The sequence below is a fragment of the Hyperolius riggenbachi genome, chromosome 9 (assembly GCF_040937935.1).
Source record: "Hyperolius riggenbachi isolate aHypRig1 chromosome 9, aHypRig1.pri, whole genome shotgun sequence".
Taxonomy (NCBI): Eukaryota; Metazoa; Chordata; class Amphibia; order Anura; family Hyperoliidae; genus Hyperolius; species Hyperolius riggenbachi.
This window is the reverse complement of record NC_090654.1, coordinates 9,095,211-9,114,191: the sequence shown is the minus strand read 5'-3', so window position 1 is coordinate 9,114,191 and position 18,981 is coordinate 9,095,211. Positions and strand designations below refer to the sequence as shown.

Genomic DNA, 18,981 nt, shown 5'->3' with positions numbered 1-18,981 from the left:
CTCAATTCTTATTTTTTCTTCACAGATTGTTGTTTTATTTTAAGATGTCTCATAGTTTGATTTGAATCCCATTAAAATTAAACAGATGTGTTTTTGCCAGATATTCATATTTTCCTTAAAGAGACTCTGTAACAAAAATGTCATCCTTTTTCTACCATCCTACAAGTTCCTACGCCTATTCTAATGTGCTCTGGCTTACTGCAGCACTTTCTACTATCACCATCTCTGTAATAAATCAATGTATCTTTCCCCTGTCGGACTTGTCGCCCTGTGTCTGGAAGGCTTTCCAACTCTTCCTTGCTGATCTGTTATGCACACCCCTCTCCAGGCCCCTCTATGCACACTCCAGTGTGTGTGTTATTTACATAAGCCAGCAGCGTCTCTGCTCTCTTATCAGTGAGAGAAGAGAGCTGGATAAAAATCCTCATCTGTTAGGCTGTGAAAGGAGTTGGCTGACACATACTGAGGAATTACAAACACCGGGCAGAGCTGTCTGCAGGAAGAAACAATCAGCCTCACAGCCTGTAACTCTTCAGTGCATGAGAGCTGCAGGGGACAGAAGGTAAACACACAAATGATCTCTTGAGATTCAAAAGGAAAGCTGTATACAGCCTGCTTGTGTATGGATGTATTTTCTATGTGTAGACATAATGTACATCAACCTACTTCCTGTTTTGGTGGCCATTTTGTTTGTTTATAAACAAACTTTTTAAAACTGTTTTTGACTACTTTTAATGCAGCGAGGAGCGGCGAAATTGTGACAGAGTGGAATAGGAGATGTCTCCTAACGCACTGGTATGTTTACTTTTGTGCGATTTTAACAATACAGATTCTCTTTAAAAAATTGTCCACACTTTACAAAGCCGGCCAGGCTATGTAATCATATGAGCACAATGGTAAGGGCCAAAGAAGGCCACACACGATAGAATAAAATGATCTGATTTTACAGCAATTCAATAAAAACAATCATTTCTACAAAAGTTCTGTTGGTAGGCGCAGAAATTTCTGATCAATTTTTTTTTTTTTTTTTGCAAGATTGTATGGTGTGTGCTAGATTGACAATTTCATAATGTAGAGACACAAGCAATTTTTTCACAGTTTTCAATCATTTTTTTTCATAATTTGGTGAAAAATTGCACACACGTGTGTGGTACATTGGTCGGATTTTTTATTGTAAATCTTGAATAGAAAAGAAATGTTAAAGGTTGTATGGTGTGTGGCCATCATTAAACTGATTTATCTGTTCACAGGCCTTGAATTTGTGCAGTGTGTGTGGCCTGGAATCTCCCTGTCCTAGTGGAACTGTCGATAAGGTAAGTTAGTACAGTATTTTTCGGAATATAAGACTGGCCGGCCAATATAAGGTGCACCTAGGCTTAGAGGGCAATAACCAGGAAAAAAATAACTAAAGCGAGTGCAGGGTGTCTTATGGACCTTTTACCCCCCAAAAAAAACTGTCTCTAAGCTACACTGCCCAGCTATACTACACTAATTCATGTTGCCCACAGGATTTCCTGCCTGGAGTGACAAAAAGGCTAGAAGCGCCCCTTTTTGTGTGTTTTTTTTTGGGGAAAAAAGTCTACTAGGAATAATTCCTCATGCACAAGAAGGGGATGGGGAACAGCTTGTTAATAATTACTACTGTTCAAAGCATCTATAGAGGTGATTATTACCAGCACAGGACCAATAGAGAGCTAATACTGCAGGCAGTTGAGGCAGGGCCCCTCTGGCCTAAGGGCCCCGGAGTGGTCACATCCTCTGCATCCCCTTTTGCTACGCCACCGTACCCACAGGAATCAAAGTTCCTTGTTCGCAGCCACAGCCAGGTTTTTCCCATTGTTCTTAAAGGACACCCGAGGTCAAAATAAACTAATGAAATAAACAATTGTATCTATCCGCCTTCTCCTAAAAATGACTTTTAAAGATATTCCACAGTTTTATTTTATATTTAAATCTACGGTTTAAGTTTTTACAGTTTTAATGTTTTTACTCAACGAGTCATTCATTGAGGATTGCCAGAGCTAAAATCTATTAACTACTGTATTGGCCCTTTTTTTAATCTCTTTCCTGCTCACAGAATCCATTTTCTGCTAGCAAAGTGTTTTATTGCTGTAATTTCTTATCACACTGTAGTCTGACCCAGTCCTGACTCAGACAGGAACAGCCACTTACATACCTGATGTTTAACTCTTTCAGGCAGAGAAAGAAAAAAAGGAACACAGCATAGTTATTAGTGTGCTAGGCACTGTACAATACATACACATGTCTATCTCATCATGTCACATGTCACCTCCGGTATCCTTTAAATGCACCAGTATATAATGTTCAGCGCGCAGTCTTGTTGCAGCGTGTCCCATTGGTAGTTATTGGCTCCTGCTGATCACAGTCACTATGTACTTGATATAATTTTGCCCTTGTCGTTACATATAGCAACTTTTAGGCTTAGTTCACACATAAAAAAGGAATCCAGTCCTGTTTTGTTAGTTTTTGACAGTTGTCACCAGTCTTGCATGGGTTTCTATGGGTGTGGTCACACCTAAGAGGAGTACATTTCCAGTCCAGTCAGGTAAAACTGATAGAAAACTGACAGAGCACCGCTGGACCGGACCGAAAATGTGCAGATTTACTGTAAGCCAAACCTTAGCGCGTAGTCTGCCCTTGACAAACTTTTGATCTGCCGTTTTAGATGTCTTGTAGTATTTGAGATTGATATTGTAATAAAAGTTATATTTTTTACTTGTATAATATAACCCCTCCTTTTTTGTGTGTGTTTTTCCAAGCGTTAGAGAGACCCTGAACTGACATGTGACATGATGAGATAGACTTGTATGAACAGTCCCAATCCTCCCTAGAACTGGACTGTGTGCCTTTTTTCTTTTCACTAAAAACTAATCAGAGGTCATAAAACTCCTGTATGAGATAAACACCTCATATGCCTGGTACACACCATGCAATTTCCCATCAGATAGATGGGGCGATAGATAATTTCCAACAGATCCGATCGGAAATATTCTGATTGATTTTCTGATCACTTCTATGCAAATCGATCAGAAAAATTATTGGAAATCAGATCGGACCTGTTGGAAATTATCTATTCGACCCATCTATCTGAGGGGAAATTGTAGGGTGTGTATTAGCCTTTAGAGCAGCGAATGGGATCATTCAGCACTAGAGCTACACTGCTACGAGACACAGATATCAAGCCCCCCAACTGTCCCGAATCCTGCGGGACTGTCCCGATTCGGGGGGCTATCCCATTATGGATGAGAGGGGGGAAAAAATGATCGAGGCGCCAGCCGCGCCAATGCGGGGATCGGCATTACATTCCTCCCTCCTTTCCTCCTAATGTGCCATCTAATCTTACAATTGATCCTCACGTACCAGCATCTGGCTTCACTCTACTTCCTGTGATGTCACAGGAAGCAGAGAAGAGCAAGATGTTGCTACGCGAGGATGGACGGTAAGATGACAGCCCGCTCTGCTGCGCACTTTACTCTGCAAGCAGGGGGACACTGGGAGGCACATTAGGAGGAAGGGAAGGAGGAATGTTATGCCAGACCCGCATCCCACATTGGCACGGCTGGTGCCTCGATCATTTTGTTTTCGCCTCCTCCCCACCCACAGGCACCCTCATCCTCCTCCCCACCCACAGGCACCCTCACCCTCCTCCCCACCCACCCTCCTCCCCACCCACAGGCACCCTCACCCTCCTCCCCACCCACAGGCACCCTCACTCTCCTCCCCACCCACCCTCACCCTCCTCCCCACCCACAGGCACCCTCACCATCCTCCCCACCCACAAGCACCCTCACTCTCCTCCCCACCCACCCTCACCCTCCTCGCCACCCACAGGCACCCTCACTCTCCTCCCCACCCACCCTCACCCTCCTCCCTACCCACAAGCACCCTCACCCTCCTTCCCACCCACAGGCACCCTCACTCTCCTCCCCACCCACCCTCACCCTCCTCCCCACCCACAGGCACCCTCACCCTCCTCCCCACCCACAGGCACCCTCACCCTCCTCCCCACCCACGGGCACCCTCACTTACCCCCCCACACACGGACACCCTCACCCACCCCCCCACCCACAGGCACCCCCACCCTCCTCCCCACATTGGTTATTTAGTTTGAGAGAGTAATAATTAAAATAAAAGTTTCTTAAAAAATCTTTTTGGTGGGTGTGACTACAGTGTGTGTTGGGGGTGTGGTTAGGGGTGTGGCCTGTGTCCCTCTTTCTGATGTGAAAATGTTGGGAGGTATGCAGATATCACAGACGCATAACGTTATTACTTTTCCCTCACAGGGAGAAACAGAACGTTGTTCCCGCCGTACGAGGCCTTTTCGTGGCGACCGTTACCGTAGCGGCCGCTATCGTGTTGGTCTTTGGGATGACATTTTTCTTGATGAAAGCGACAGATTTGGATCTTTCGCTTATGGCGGTATATACCAGAGTTCCAGACGCTTCCTCAGAGGCTGTGCCCGGATCTGCTACAAGGTTTCCTGGGAGCCGCGCTGTTGTAAGAACCACTACGGAGGAGATTGTCATGGTAAGTGCAATCACAGGATCACTGCGCTATGGTCACATGATCACGGTAAACGCTATCACATGATCACCGCACATGATCATTGTACTATGGTCATATGATCACGGTAAGCGCTGTCACATGATCACTGTAAGCACTATCACATGATCACCGCACCATGGTCACATGATCATGGTAAGCTCTATCACATGATCACTGCACCATGGTCACATGATCACGGTAAGCACTATCACAGGATCACTGCGCCATGGTCACTTGATCACCGCACCATGGTCACATGATCACCGTACCATGGTCACATGATCACCGCACCATGGTCACATGATCACGGTAAACGCTATCACAGGATCACCGCACCATGGTCACATGATCACGGTAAGCGCTATCACTGGATCACTGCGCCATGGTCACATGATCGTGGTAAGCGCTATCACATGATCACCGCACCATGGTCACATGATTATGGTAAGCTCTATCACATGATCACCGCACCATGGTCACATGATCATGGTAAGCTCTATCACATGATCACTGCACCATTGTCACATGATCATGGTAAGCGCTATCACATGATCACAGTACAAAAGAGACACGGAGAGCCCAATATAGTGTAGTATGCGGAGGGTAAGTTGGTACAATGAAAAGGTGAGACAATTATACTCACAAACGGGTCATCGCTAAGGTAACCACTGTAAATGCAGGTGAGGAGATTAGGCCTGTCCTCACTCAGGGTTAAAATGTCGCTCTCTGTAAAAAGGAAGAAAGATAGGGGTGTTTCCCCCTTCCACGAAGGGTGGACGCTTATGAACTTGTGGGTAAACAGAGGCGCCAGCAGGATAAAAACAATTATTAAAATGTTTTAAATATGCTGGGAGGCAGTGCCACCACTGCCTCCCAACATATTTTAAAAATTGTAATAATTGTTTTTATCCTGCTGGCGCCTCTGTTTACACACAAGTTCATGATCACAGTAAGCGCTATCGCATGATCACCGCACCATGGTCACATGATCACGGTAAGCGATGTCACATGATCACCGCATCATGGTCACATGATCACAGTAAGCGCTATCACATGATCACCGCACCATGATCATGGTAAGCGCTATGTATTTATTTACCCCTCCACTCATGATCGCCGCCACGCTCCCGTTCATTTCCATCAACATCCCGCCACTCCGTGATCGGTGAATGTGAACAGCTGTTCCCAAAGCCAATCACAGTGCCTGTATTCATTCACAAAATGAAAGCATAAGAACACATACACAATACTTCCTGCGTACTGTTCACAGTACACAGGAATTAAGTGTGGCACCATCTTGTGGCCAAAAATTAAAAATACACCCACATACACTATTATATATAAAGATAAATACATTTTTATTCGTTTTTAACCCTACCCCATAGTTGCCAAAATCAAACACTTAAAAAAAAGAAATACGTAAGTACTAAAAGAGACAAAAAGGACACATGGACACCGGGAGCCCGATCTGGTGTGTACTGTCACTTGGTGGAGGTAATGTAGTGCATAAGAGTTTGGGTTGCTTCCTGAGGCAACCACTCGTATGGGCATGTAGGGGAAGTACCGCCCCCACTCGGCCTTTCAGAAGAGGTTTCGGTCCCAGCTCCAAAAAATATATTCACCCTGCAAACAACTTGAAGGGTGAGTACCCCACTGGCATAGGGTGCAAGAGTTGGAGTGGAACAGGTGTTGGAGGCGCCCAAAAGGTAAACCCGTAGTTATGAGGTAGAAAGGACTTAGGAACAAAAAATGTGACTGTAACGATTGCAGAAATTTTTCCGTGAGCAGCGCACAACGCGTGCGCTGATACGGCGGAAATCCTCCACAAGCGTATAATTGCAGGCACCCAGCAAAAGGTGCTACGCACCCGTAGAGGGAAATTCCTGTTGGCAGATGGCGCTGGGGAGTGCAGAGGAACCAATCCTCTGTACCTCCACAAATGCCAGACAGGAATTGTACGAAGCGCAGAACGCAATCGCAAGAGAAGCGATTGCGAATGAGAACGAGCAAAGGGACAGATTGTATGTGTGTGCGCCAATCTAGTCGCCACCCCGCGACCACGCACACACAACAGCAGATACGAAATAGGAACGCGATCGCGAGAGGTGCGATCGCCAGAAGTGACACAAGGCAGATCAGAATAGAAGAGGGTAGCAAAGGCACAGCAAATAATACAATGAGAAGATGCGGAAAATAACAAACGCTAGCTAACCGCGAACACCGCACTCATTCGCAACAGTGCACGTGGTTATGCGCGGTCTCCACGTGATAAGCACGATAGAGACAAGCACGCCTAACTAACCATCGACAGACAAACATGAAACAGAGGACGCGAACGCTTGCTTAACAGTTACCTCACCGAGCCTCCAGCAAGCGGTCGTAGCAGACAAGACAGACACACGAAAACAGGGACAAGCGAGAGATAGGATCCACAGCACTAGCGAAAGTGGCTAGCGTGATCCAGGAAGACAGAACAGAAGGATCCACAGCACTAGCGAAATGTGGCTAGCGCGATCCCAGGAGACAGAACAGAAGGATCCACAGCGCTAGCAAAAAGTGGCTAGCGCGATCCAGAGAGGCAGAACAGAAGAGATAGCTGGTAGCAACTGCTGCACCAGCTATGCTCCAAGAACAGAGATCAGAACGACTTCCTATCGACCACCGCTGGGACAGGACAATCGCAACAGACAAACAAAACAGATAAACAATCCTAACTGCACTAGGGAAAATTACTCTAAGCTGTTTCTTCAAACAGAGAGTAAAGACACCAGGAGTGTTACATAGGACGAAATCCTTATGACCAGCGAAGCATTGTGGGAAAGACATAGTACTTATAGTACACGCCTCCAATGAATGTGGCCAGGCAATTTGCATGACAACGTATGCAAATTCCTCTGCAAGCACAAGCTGCAAAACTGACAGAAGCTCTTCTTTCCAGAGTCCTGCAGCATGCAAACCTACACAATGGTCAAAAGGCTGCCTGCCTGCACAGGCAGCTGAGCAAATCATCACAGTGACTCTCAAGGAGTTTTGATAAAAAAAGGTTTCAAAAACTTTTATTTTCATTAAGCACAATGACAACGCGTTTCTTGGCGTAAGCCGCTTCCTCAGGCCAATCACGTGCCTTAAAAACAAAACAGTAGGTGGCGCTCAGACCCAGATAATCATAGCCATATAACAAAAAATATATGAATACATAACAGGATAGTATAACAATATTCACAGATAAAAACTAAATCAAATTCAAAATCCAAAATCATATAAAAACCAGAGTTATTGGCATTCCTATTGCTGTGTAATGTAGTGGCCTATGCAGTGGTCAGTGTGTCATGCTGTATATTCGGTCCCATGTTTCAGTGTGTCCTGGAGGTCTGGAATCGCCGTGCAGTAACCAGGGAACATGCGTAGATGGAATGGCGGGAACAGGACGCTGCGACTGCGCAGAAGGGTTTAACGGGACGGCGTGTGAACTGTGCGCCCCCAACAGATATGGCCCGGACTGCAGAGGTATCACACTTTTTTATTATAATACCTATGATGTCAATTCCTTCATGTGTTTTTTTCACATAAAATAATATAATCATACCTCCCAGCTTTTTGAGATAAGAAAGAGGGATACTATAAGACACGCCCCTGCCACGCCTCTAACCACGCCCTGTCACACCTCTAACCACGCCCCTACCACACCCCTCACCATGCACATCCGGAATCAAAAGATGTAGTTTTTCCATTCAGTCCACACTGGTCCTCTCTATTATTAGTTTTTCTTCATTTTAACATTTGAAAATAATAAATATATGAATTTAATTAAAGGGAATAAAGATTAATAACCCATATATTAACATAGATCTGCACCTGAAAGAGGGACAAATACATTGTGCTGGGCACCCTCTCAACAGAGGCACCTATTGTCTCTGCCCCCACCCTGTAGAGCAGGGGTGCCCATTGGGTAGATCAGGAAGGACTTCTTGGTAGATCCCGACCCCACTACATTTTCCATTCCGTATATACATGTGTGCTCCTAAAATTGTACATAGCTAGATCACTTTGACTTGCTTATTTTTAAAGTCAATGGGAACCGATTCGTTTCTAAAAAAGCCAGATTCTTACCTAAGGAGAGGGAAGGCTCGGCCCTAATGAGCCGTCCCTCTCCTCTCCTGGTGCACGTTCCAGTGCTGGCTCCCCCGTAGCAGTATTTGGCTAAATTGGTCAAATACTGCTACTTCCGCCGAAGGGAGGCTTCAGCAGTCTTCGGGAATCCGAGTGCTCCTGAAGACGGGCCGCTCCAAACTGCGCACACGCGAGCACCCTCTATCGCGTAATCACGCATGCGCAGTATTGCGCCTCCTGTCTTCGGGAGGACTCAGCTCCCGAAGACTTCAGAAGTCCCCCGCGGCGGGGGAAATGAACGGAAGAGCTGCCGCTGACCCGAAGGCACTGGGAGAGGAGAGGGAAGGCTCAGACTTCAGAAGTCCCCCGCGGCGGGGGAAATGAACGGAAGAGCTGCCGCTGACCCGAAGGCACTGGGAGAGAAGAGGAGAGGGAAGGCTCAGACTTCAGAAGTCCCCCGCGGCGGGGGAAATGAACGGAAGAGCTGCCGCTGACCCGAAGGCACCGGGAGAGGAGAGGGAAGGCTCATTAGGACCCAAGCCCTCCCTCTCCTTAGGTAAGTATCTTCTTTGTTTAACTAATCGGGTCCCATTGATTTTAAAGTAGCTCAAAAGCGGAAAAACTGTGGGCACCTCTGATTTATATTGTAAGCCTCTGGCAGGACCCTCCCCCTAGTGTTTCCAGCTTGAATATGCAATCTTACTGTCAGTCAGACGTCTTGTGGACTAGCTTTTTGCTAGTAGAGCTGGGAAAAGAGCACAAGGATACCGGCAGCCCGATCTGGTGTAGTATCGTCTGGTGATGTGGAATAAGATAAAACGGTATAGTGGTATACTCACTAGTGTGGGTTGCCACCAGATGCAACCACTCTTGAGGGCATGTGGAGAAGTACCATCTCCAATCGGCCTTTCAGATGTAAGAAGTGAGTGATAGGTTGCTGCTCCAAAAAAAGTTTTGTATCTCACAAGTTTATTGTGTGATACTGACCCTTACTAGTGTAGGGTATAAGAGATAAGGTAGTGCTGGGAGGCGCCCAAATTAAAAAGACCGAATTCTGTCTATATATAAAAAAAAGGCACGACCACTCACAAGAAGTATCTAAATAAAAAGGTTTAGAACAAATTTTATAGCATAAGCACTGTGACAACGCGTTTCTCGGCAACCGCCGCTTCCTCAGGTCAAGTAAGTGCCACATATCCAGTGTCCGGGTCTGTTGAGTAGTGTTGGGCGAACACCTAGATGTTCGGGTTCGCGAACGTTCGCCAAACATCGCCGCGATGTTCGGGTGTTCGACCCGAACTCCGAACATAATGGAAGTCAATAGGGACCCGAACTTTTGTGCTTTGTAAAGCTTCCTTACATGCTACATACCCCAAATTTGCAGGGTATGTGCACCTTGGGAGTGGGTACAAGAGGAAAAAATTTTTTTTGCAAAAAGAGCTTATAGTTTTTGAGAAAATCGATTTTAAAGTTTCAAAGGGAAAACTGTCTTTTAAATGCGGGAAATGTCTGTTTTCTTTGCACAGGTAACATGCTTTTTGTCGGCATGCAGTCATAAATGTAATACATATAAGAGGTTCCAGGAAAAGGGACCGGTAACGCTAACCCAGCAGCAGCACACGTGATGGAACAGGAGGAGGATGGCGCAGGAGGAGAAGGCCACGCTTTGAGACACAACAACCCAGGCCTTGCATGAGGACAAGAAGCGTGCGGATAGCAATTTGCGTTTTGTCGCCATGCAGTCATAAATGTAATACAGATGAGAGGTTCAATAAACAGGGACCGGAAACGCTAACCCATCACAGATGTTCATTGTTCATGTTACTTGGTTGGGGTCCGGGAGTGTTGCGTAGTCGTTTCCAATCCAGGATTGATTCATTTTAATTTGAGTCAGACGGTCTGCATTTTCTGTGGAGAGGCGGATACGCCGATCTGTGACGATGCCTCCGGCAGCACTGAAACAGCGTTCCGACATAACGCTGGCTGCCGGGCAAGCCAGCACCTCTATTGCGTACATTGCCAGTTTGTGCAAGGTGTCTAGCTTCGATACCCAATAGTTAAAGGGTGCAGATGGATTGTTCAACACAGCTATGCCATCTGACATGTAGTCCTTGACCATCTTCTCCAGGCGATCGGTGTTGGAGGTGGATCTGCACGCTTGCTGTTCTGTGTGCTGCTGCATGGGTGTCAGAAAATTTTCCCACTCCAAGGACACTGCCGATACCATTCCCTTTTGGGCACTAGCTGCGGCTTGTGTTGTTTGCTGCCCTCCTGGTCATCCTGGGTTTGCGGAAGTCAGTCTGTCGGCGAACAACTGGCTAGAGGAGGGGGAGGATGTCAATCTCCTCTTTAAAGTCTCCACAAGGGCCTGCTGGTATTCTTCCATTTTGACCTGTCGGACTCTTTCTTCAAGCAGTTTTGGAACATTGTGTTTGTACCATGGATCCAGAAGGGTATAAACCCAGTAATTGGTGTTGTCCAGAATGCGCACAATGCGTGGGTCGCGTTCAATGCAGTCCTAGGCCGAAGAGGTCATAGCCTAGGGTCACAAAAACCTGTTTATTTGGGCTATTTCAATGGTAGTGATGGTGACGTACATAAATCTCAGCTATGGCCGTTAGCAACGTCTGAATTTCACGAACTGTCTCATGCAGGTAGAAGACATATTGTTAGACTTGGATTCCAAAGATGGGGTCCCTACATCTCTGCAAACCAGAGTTACAGGGGTCCAAAATTGGTAAAATCCCCCATAGACTTTCATTGCCTCCTTATTTCACTTTCCAAAATCTCACATCTTTTCAAAGGGCAATGGCTCAGCAGTACCAAATTTTCTAGCATTGTAGGGACCCTTAGGGGGAACATGACTGGTGAGTTTCGGGCCCCTAGGCCAAAGAGATCATAGCCTAGGGTCACAAAAACCTGTTTATTTGGGCTATTTCAATGGTAGTGATGGTGACGTACATAAATCTCAGCTATGGCCGTTAGCAACGTCTGAATTTCACGAAATGTCTCATGCAGGTAGAAGACATATTGTTAGACTTGGATTCCAAAGATGGGGTCCCTACATCTCTGCAAACCAGAGTTACAGGGGTCCAAAATTGGTAAAATCCCCCATAGGCTTTCATTGCCTCCCTATTTCACTTTCCAAAATCTCACATCTTTTCAAAGGGCAATGGCTCAGCAGTACCAAATTTTCTAGCATTGTAAGGACCCTTAGGGGGATCATGACTGGTGAGTTTTGCCACTGCTGAGCCATTGCCCTTTGAAATGGTGTGAGATTGTGGAACGGTAAATAGTAGGCCCAATGAAAGCCTATGGGGGATTTTACCAATTTTGGACCCCTGTAACTCTGGTTTGCAGAGATGTAGGGACCCCATCTTTGGAATCCAAGTCTAACAATATGTCTTCTACCTGCATGAGACATTTCGTGAAATTCAGACGTTGCTAACGGCCATGGCTGAGATTTATGTACGTCACCATCACTACCATTGAAATAGCCCAAATAAACAGGTTTTTGTGACCCTAGGCTATGACCTCTTTGGCCTAGGGGCCTGAAACTCACCAGTCATGTTCCCCCTAAGGGTCCCTACAATGCTAGAAAATTTGGTACTGCTGAGCCATTGCCCTTTGAAAAGATGTGAGATTTTGGAAAGTGAAATAGGGAGGCAATGAAAGTCTATGGGGGATTTTACCAATTTTGGACCCCTGTAACTCTGGTTTGCAGAGATGTAGGGACCCCATCTTTGGAATCCAAGTCTAACAATATGTCTTCTACCTGCATGAGACAGTTCGTGAAATTCAGACGTTGCTAACGGCCATGGTTGAGATTTATGTACGTCACCATCACTACCATTGAAATAGCCCAAATAAACAGGTTTTTGTGACCCTAGGCTATGACCTCTTCGGCCTAGGACTGCATTGAACGCGACCCACGCATTGTGCGCATTCTGGACAACACCAATTACTGGGTTTATACCCTTCTGGATCCATGGTACAAACACAATGTTCCAAAACTGCTTGAAGAAAGAGTCCGACAGGTCAAAATGGAAGAATACCAGCAGGCCCTTGTGGAGACTTTAAAGAGGAGATTGACATCCTCCCCCTCCTCTAGCCAGTTGTACGCCGACAGACTGACTTCCGCAAACCCAGGACGACCAGGAGGGCAGCAAACAACACAAGCCGCAGCTAGTGCCCAAAAGGGAATGGTATCGGCAGTGTCCTTGGAGTGGGAAAATTTTCTGACACCCATGCAGCAGCACACAGAACAGCAAGCGTGCAGATCCACCTCCAACACCGATTGCCTGGAGAAGATGGTCAAGGACTACATGTCAGATGGCATAGCTGTGTTGAACAATCCATCTGCACCCTTCAACTATTGGGTATCGAAGCTAGACACCTGGCACAAACTGGCAATGTACGCAATAGAGGTGCTGGCTTGCCCGGCAGCCAGCGTTATGTCGGAACGCTGTTTTAGTGCTGCCGGAGGCATCGTCACAGATCGGCGTATCCGCCTCTCCACAGAAAATGCAGACCGTCTGACTCAAATTAAAATGAATCAATCCTGGATTGGAAACGACTACGCAACACTCCCGGACCCCAACCAAGTAACATGAACAATGAACATCTGTGATGGGTTAGCGTTTCCGGTCCCTGTTTATTGAACCTCTCATCTGTATTAAATTTATGACTGCATGGCGACAAAACACAAATTGCTATCCGCACGCTTCTTGTCCTCATGCAAGGCCTGGGTTGTTGTGTCTCAAAGCGTGGCCTTCTCTTCCTGCGCCACCCTCCTCCTGTTCCATCACGTGTGCTGCTGCTGGGTTAGCGTTACCGGTCCCTTTTCCTGGAACCTCTTATATGTATTACATTTATGACTGCATGCCGACAAAAAGCATGTTACCTGTGCAAAGAAAACAGACATTTCCCGCATTTAAAAGACAGTTTTCCCTTTAAAACTTTAAAATCGATTTTCTCAAAAACTATAAGCTCTTTTTGCTAATTTTTTTTTCCTCTTGTACCCACTCCCAAGGTGCACATACCCTGTAAATTTGGGGTATGTAGCATGTAAGGAGGCTTTACAAAGCACGAAAGTTCGGGTCCCCATTGACTTCCATTATGTTCGGAGTTCGGCCATGTTCGGCCCGAACCCGAACATCTAGATGTTCGCCCAACACTACACGTGACCCGTTCGGCCAATCACAGCGCTAGCCGAACGTTCGGGTAACGTTCGGCCATGCGCTCTTAGTTCGGCCATATGGCCGAACAGTTTGGCCGAACACCATCAGGTGTTCGGCCGAACTCGAACATCACCCGAACAGGGTGATGTTCTGCAGAACCCGAACAGTGGCGAACACTGTTCGCCCAACACTACTGTTGAGCACTCTAAAGACTCAGACACTGGATATTTGGCACTTACTTGACCTGAGGAAGCGGCGGTTGCCGAGAAACACGTTGTCACAGTGCTTATACTATAAAATAAAAATGTGATATATATATATATATATAGACAGAATTCTGACTTTTTAGTTTGGACGCTCCCGAGCACTACCTTATCTCTTGTGGACTAGAACAGTCTTTATTTTTACCAAAGACACTGAACTACTGCTATCAAAGTCATTTGCATGATCTTGTTGTGTTGTGAGCTCCTTATCTGTCCTGCCTTGTATGTTAATTATTATTATAATTATTATTTATATAGCACCGACATATTACGCAGTGCTGTACAGAGTGTATTGTCTTGTAACTAACTGGTCCCTCAGAGGAGCTCACAATCGAATCCCTACCGTAGTCATATGTCTATGTATGTATCATGTAGTGTATGTATCATAGTCTAGGGCCAATTTAGGGGGAAGCCAATTAACTTATCTGTATGTTTTGGGATGTGGGAGGAAAACAGAGTGCCCGGAGGAAACCCACGCAGACACGGGGAGAACATACAAACTCCTTGCAGATGTTGACCTGGCTGGGATTTGAACTGGCGGCCAGGGGCATTGCTGGTCCCAAAGATCAGTGGCACGTGCCCCGGATCTATTCTGGGGTGCCCAGGATGTCCCTCAGGCAGCAGTACTCACCTCTGGCCGCTTGGTCTCCAGATTCTGCAGACATCTTCTCTTCTGAGCTTCTCCCCCTAGTGTCTGAGAATGAATCAGAGGCTAGAGTTCCTAGCGTTTGATTCTCGGATGCTATGGGGAGAATTGCCAGCTACAGAGGATGTCTCTAGACTTGGAAAGCGGATGAAGGAGATTAGTAGTTCCTCCCGCTGTACTACTCTGCTGGGGGGGTCAGGGGGAGGAACAGGGAGGACACACACAACGATGTATGCTCCCTATGGAGGATCCAGGCATGTCACTACAACACCCAGCATGCCCCACAAAGCGAACACAGCGCCCAGCATGGCACCACACAGCACTCAGCATGCCCCATATGTTTAAGTGGCTCTGTCTAATTATGTGATATGCTGCATTTTATTTTTTTCTGTATTAATGGAGAGGGGGGCCTTTAACCAACATTTTGCTGGGAGGCCTACTTAGACCTTGTTAAGTTCATGTAAATTTGGCCCAACCCATGACTACACCCATATTCTGGTGCATGGCCACACCCATTTGCCAGCTGGAGTGATCTCTTAAAGAGAAACTCCGACCAAGAATTGAACTTTATCCCAATCAGTAGCTGATACCCCCTTTTACATGAGAAATCTTTTCCTTTTCACAAACAGACCATAAGAGGGTGCTGTGTGGCTGATATTGTGGTGACACCCCTCCCACAAGAAACTCTGAGGACCGCAGTACTCCTGGCAGTTTCCTGTCTGTGAACCTTGTTGCATTGTGGGAAATAGCTGTTTAAATCCGTTTCCAACTGCCAAAACAGCAAGCAGCAGCTACATCACCTGCCAGCAGTAAAAATGTCACCATGTGATGAATGTCAGAATGTAAATCAGGAAGAGGAAAGATTTTACAATGGGCAAACACTGACTAAATCATTTAGACATAATTATTGTAGAAGTGAAGCACTTTTTTTATTACATTATTTTCACTGGAGTTCCTCTTTAAGATTCTAGCAACGCCCCTGCTGGCGACCCAGTGCTGCAAGGCGAGAGCGATTCGCCTTGCCCAATGTTAACCCAAGAATGTATTGTGCAGCGCTGCGTAATATGTTGGTGCTTTATAAATACAATAAATAATAATAAAACGAGGAAGAAACAGGGACAGAGGGATTGGGCCCCCAAAGAGGGACTGTCTGTCTCAAAGAGGGACAGTTGGGAGAGAGATATAATGAAGAATTACCTTCATCACATTTCACATTGATAGGGTAGACTGATTTCCCCGATTCTTAGTTTCTTGTTTTAGAATGTAGAGTATTTGTTTCATTTATAGATCTCTGGACATTCCAATCTGGATGAGGAGGGATGTAAGCAGCTGGGCTGCCTCCCAACCACCTCCAAGGTTCATGCAGATCTAGAGGCCTTAAGGGGCAGTTTCCCAGCAGGGTGGGGCTTTTTGGGCCAATCCCTCTAAATTATAATCAGGAGAAAGAGAGAAGTGAACTGATAATGGGGACTTTGGACTAGTGGTACCCAAAATAGTGGCTGTTTGACGCGCTGAATATGTGTTGACGCATTCAGCATATTCAGATTCAAGACTGGATTTATACAGTGGGATGCAAAAGTTTGGGCAACCTTGTTAATCGTCATCATTTTCCTGTATGAATCGTTGGTTGTTAGGATAAAAAATGTCAGTTAAATATATCATATAGGAGACACACACAGTGATATTTGAGAAGTGAAATGAAGTTTATTGGATTTACAGAAAATAAAATTAGGCAGGTGCATACATTTGGGCACTGTTGTCATTTTATTGATTCCAAAACCTTTAGAACTAATTATTGGAACTCAAATTGGCTTGGTAAGCTCAGTGACCCCTGACCTACATACACAGGTGAATCCACTTATGAAAAAGACTATTTAAAGGGACTCCGAGCTCAGCCAAAAAATGAAAGTTGTACTCACCTGGGGCTTTCTCCAGCCCAGTGCTGGTCGGGAGGTCCCACAACGGCGTCCTGGCTCCTCTCCATGTCCCCGCTCCGGAATGGCTGACCGGCCGCAGCCCGGGCGACACTCGGCCGAGTGTCGGGCTGCTCCTTCCGCGTATGACGCGGCTGATGTCACTCGCCGGCCGCCTCGCGTCACCACGGTGGCCGGCGTGGCAGTACGGCGCATGCGCGCTTTAAACGCGCATGCGTTTTGTAGACTACGCGTTAAAATACGCAATTACCCGTAGTGGGAAGCGTAGTGTATGCGGATGCTTATGCCCGCATGCAGAAAATTTTACGCATTGGTAACTCCTCTATGCGTACATTCCCCTTTCCAATACGTAAATTTGTAAGCATACAATCGCACGCGGAAAATTAGCCGCGAATAACGCATTCGTAGTTCACTATGCAATGCACATGTTGCTAACTGCGCATAGTGGGTGTAAGCTACGTGTATCGGTACTTCGCTATGCGTAAATTCGTAAGCATAGTTTTGAAACTTCACCTACGAACTACGATGCGTAGATGGGAACTACGATGCGTAAATTCGCACTGGCGTAGTTTCTGCTCATCCCTGGTCAGTATTAAATTGTTTCTACGGGTCACAATGCAGGATCGGAGTGGTAAAAGAAGATCGGGGAAGCTTCTAATATATCCAAAGTCTTCCCCTACAGTACTGAGGTACATATCTAACTCCACCCCCACTTTCAGTACCCTTTAAAGTGGAACCAAATTAAAAATACAAGATTTCAGAAATAAAACCTATTTTCTAACTTATAATAATAAATAGCAGCCCTTTTTCAGTTGCATGATGACAAATATACAATATTTTACATTTATTGGAGGAACCCCTCCCTTCCGTTCATATTGCTGGGACAGAATCCGGAAGACTGGTGGAGGAGATAAAAAAACAAAAACAAAACACAGGCTGCTATTGATGATGTCACAGGGGAGGTGATCTCAGCTTGTGTGAGATTTCACATAGACCACGCCCCTGTGAGGGAGGGTAGCTGATGACAAACACACCCATGATCTAATACCTCCTACTAAGCTCAGAAGTAATGTCTGCCACCTGTATAACCCTAGTTATGGAAAGAGAAGGGTGAAAAGCATGCACTGACATGCTCATAGGCATGAAGGAGTGTTTATTTATCTTTGCATGTGTCAGAGTGGTTCAACTAAATATTTTGAATAAAAAAAATGTTTGGTTTGGGTCCGCTTTAAGAAACAAAAATAAAAGTAAAATATTTGTAGACTGCCTACCTACCTACCTACCCCCGCACACACTCTCTCTTTCCCTCTGTCGGCTGATGGAATGGTCGCTTGTGCTGTTTTATCCTGAATTAACATTAGGGCCAGCTGAAAAGCTGTCATTGTGTTCCCAGAATGCACCTGTACAGAGAATGGACAATGCAGCGATGGCCTCTCGGGGGACGGATCATGCTTCTGTACGGAAGGATGGACGGGTCAGAACTGTGACATTAAACTGGGTAAGACTGGCTCTCTGCAGCACAATAAAGTTCCTTTTTAAAGAGAAATCACTAGAAATTATTGCAAGAGGTTCTCAGTTTCTGTGTGATCTGTGTGAGGACTTTTGAATGGCCACAAAGACTAATAGTCAAGCAATTGTCTGCTTAAAGAGAACCAGAGATGAAGCAACCTCATGTATTTTACCTTATAAATCAGTGGGAACATGACAGTAAACACCTAATCTGCTCTTTGTTACATTGTTCTCTGTTTAATTTGCCTGTTATCACCTCTAAGATAGAATCCCGACGAAGCAGTCCGTCTGGCTTTGCTACAGAATAATTATAGCTGAGACTGTGTTCTTTGCTGTCTTTAAGTCCAAGCCTGCCCCCTGCTGGCTTTGCTCAGGAATCATTATAGCTGAGTCATTATAGCAAAGCCAGACTCAATGCTCAGTCCGGGATTCTTATCTCAGCTAGATAACAGACACTTTTAGCAGTGAGGATGGAACAGAGAGCATGGTAAATGTTTTCTCTAATGTTCCCACTGATTTCTATGGTAAAATACACAAGGGTGCTTCGTCTCTGTACCCGAGATGACATATGACATGATGAGATACACATGTGTATGTACAGTGGCAAGATCACAGACACATACGCTATGCTCTTTTATTTTTTTTCCTGCTGGAAATAATTAATATCCAGCTGTGCATCTGACCGTTTTTCTCCAGTCGGGACCCAGTTGGGCTTTAGCATCCTTCACTGATAACACATTACAGCCATAAAACACATTCCTAAGCAGATAACT

At 45.8% G+C, this 18,981-nt stretch overlaps 1 protein-coding gene across 3 annotated transcripts in view; it reads left to right on the top strand.

Moving 5' to 3' along the window:
• Window positions 1-18,981, top strand: part of STAB1 (stabilin 1) — a 308,949-nt gene that overhangs the window by 253,886 nt on the left and 36,082 nt on the right. For all 3 annotated transcript variants that reach the window (XM_068251889.1, XM_068251888.1, XM_068251891.1), the window contains 4 exons: window positions 1,251-1,313; window positions 4,305-4,548; window positions 7,924-8,073; window positions 18,093-18,197. In XM_068251889.1, coding sequence (XP_068107990.1) covers window positions 1,251-1,313; window positions 4,305-4,548; window positions 7,924-8,073; window positions 18,093-18,197 — 562 coding nt within the window. The remainder of the gene's footprint in view (window positions 1-1,250; window positions 1,314-4,304; window positions 4,549-7,923; window positions 8,074-18,092; window positions 18,198-18,981) is intronic.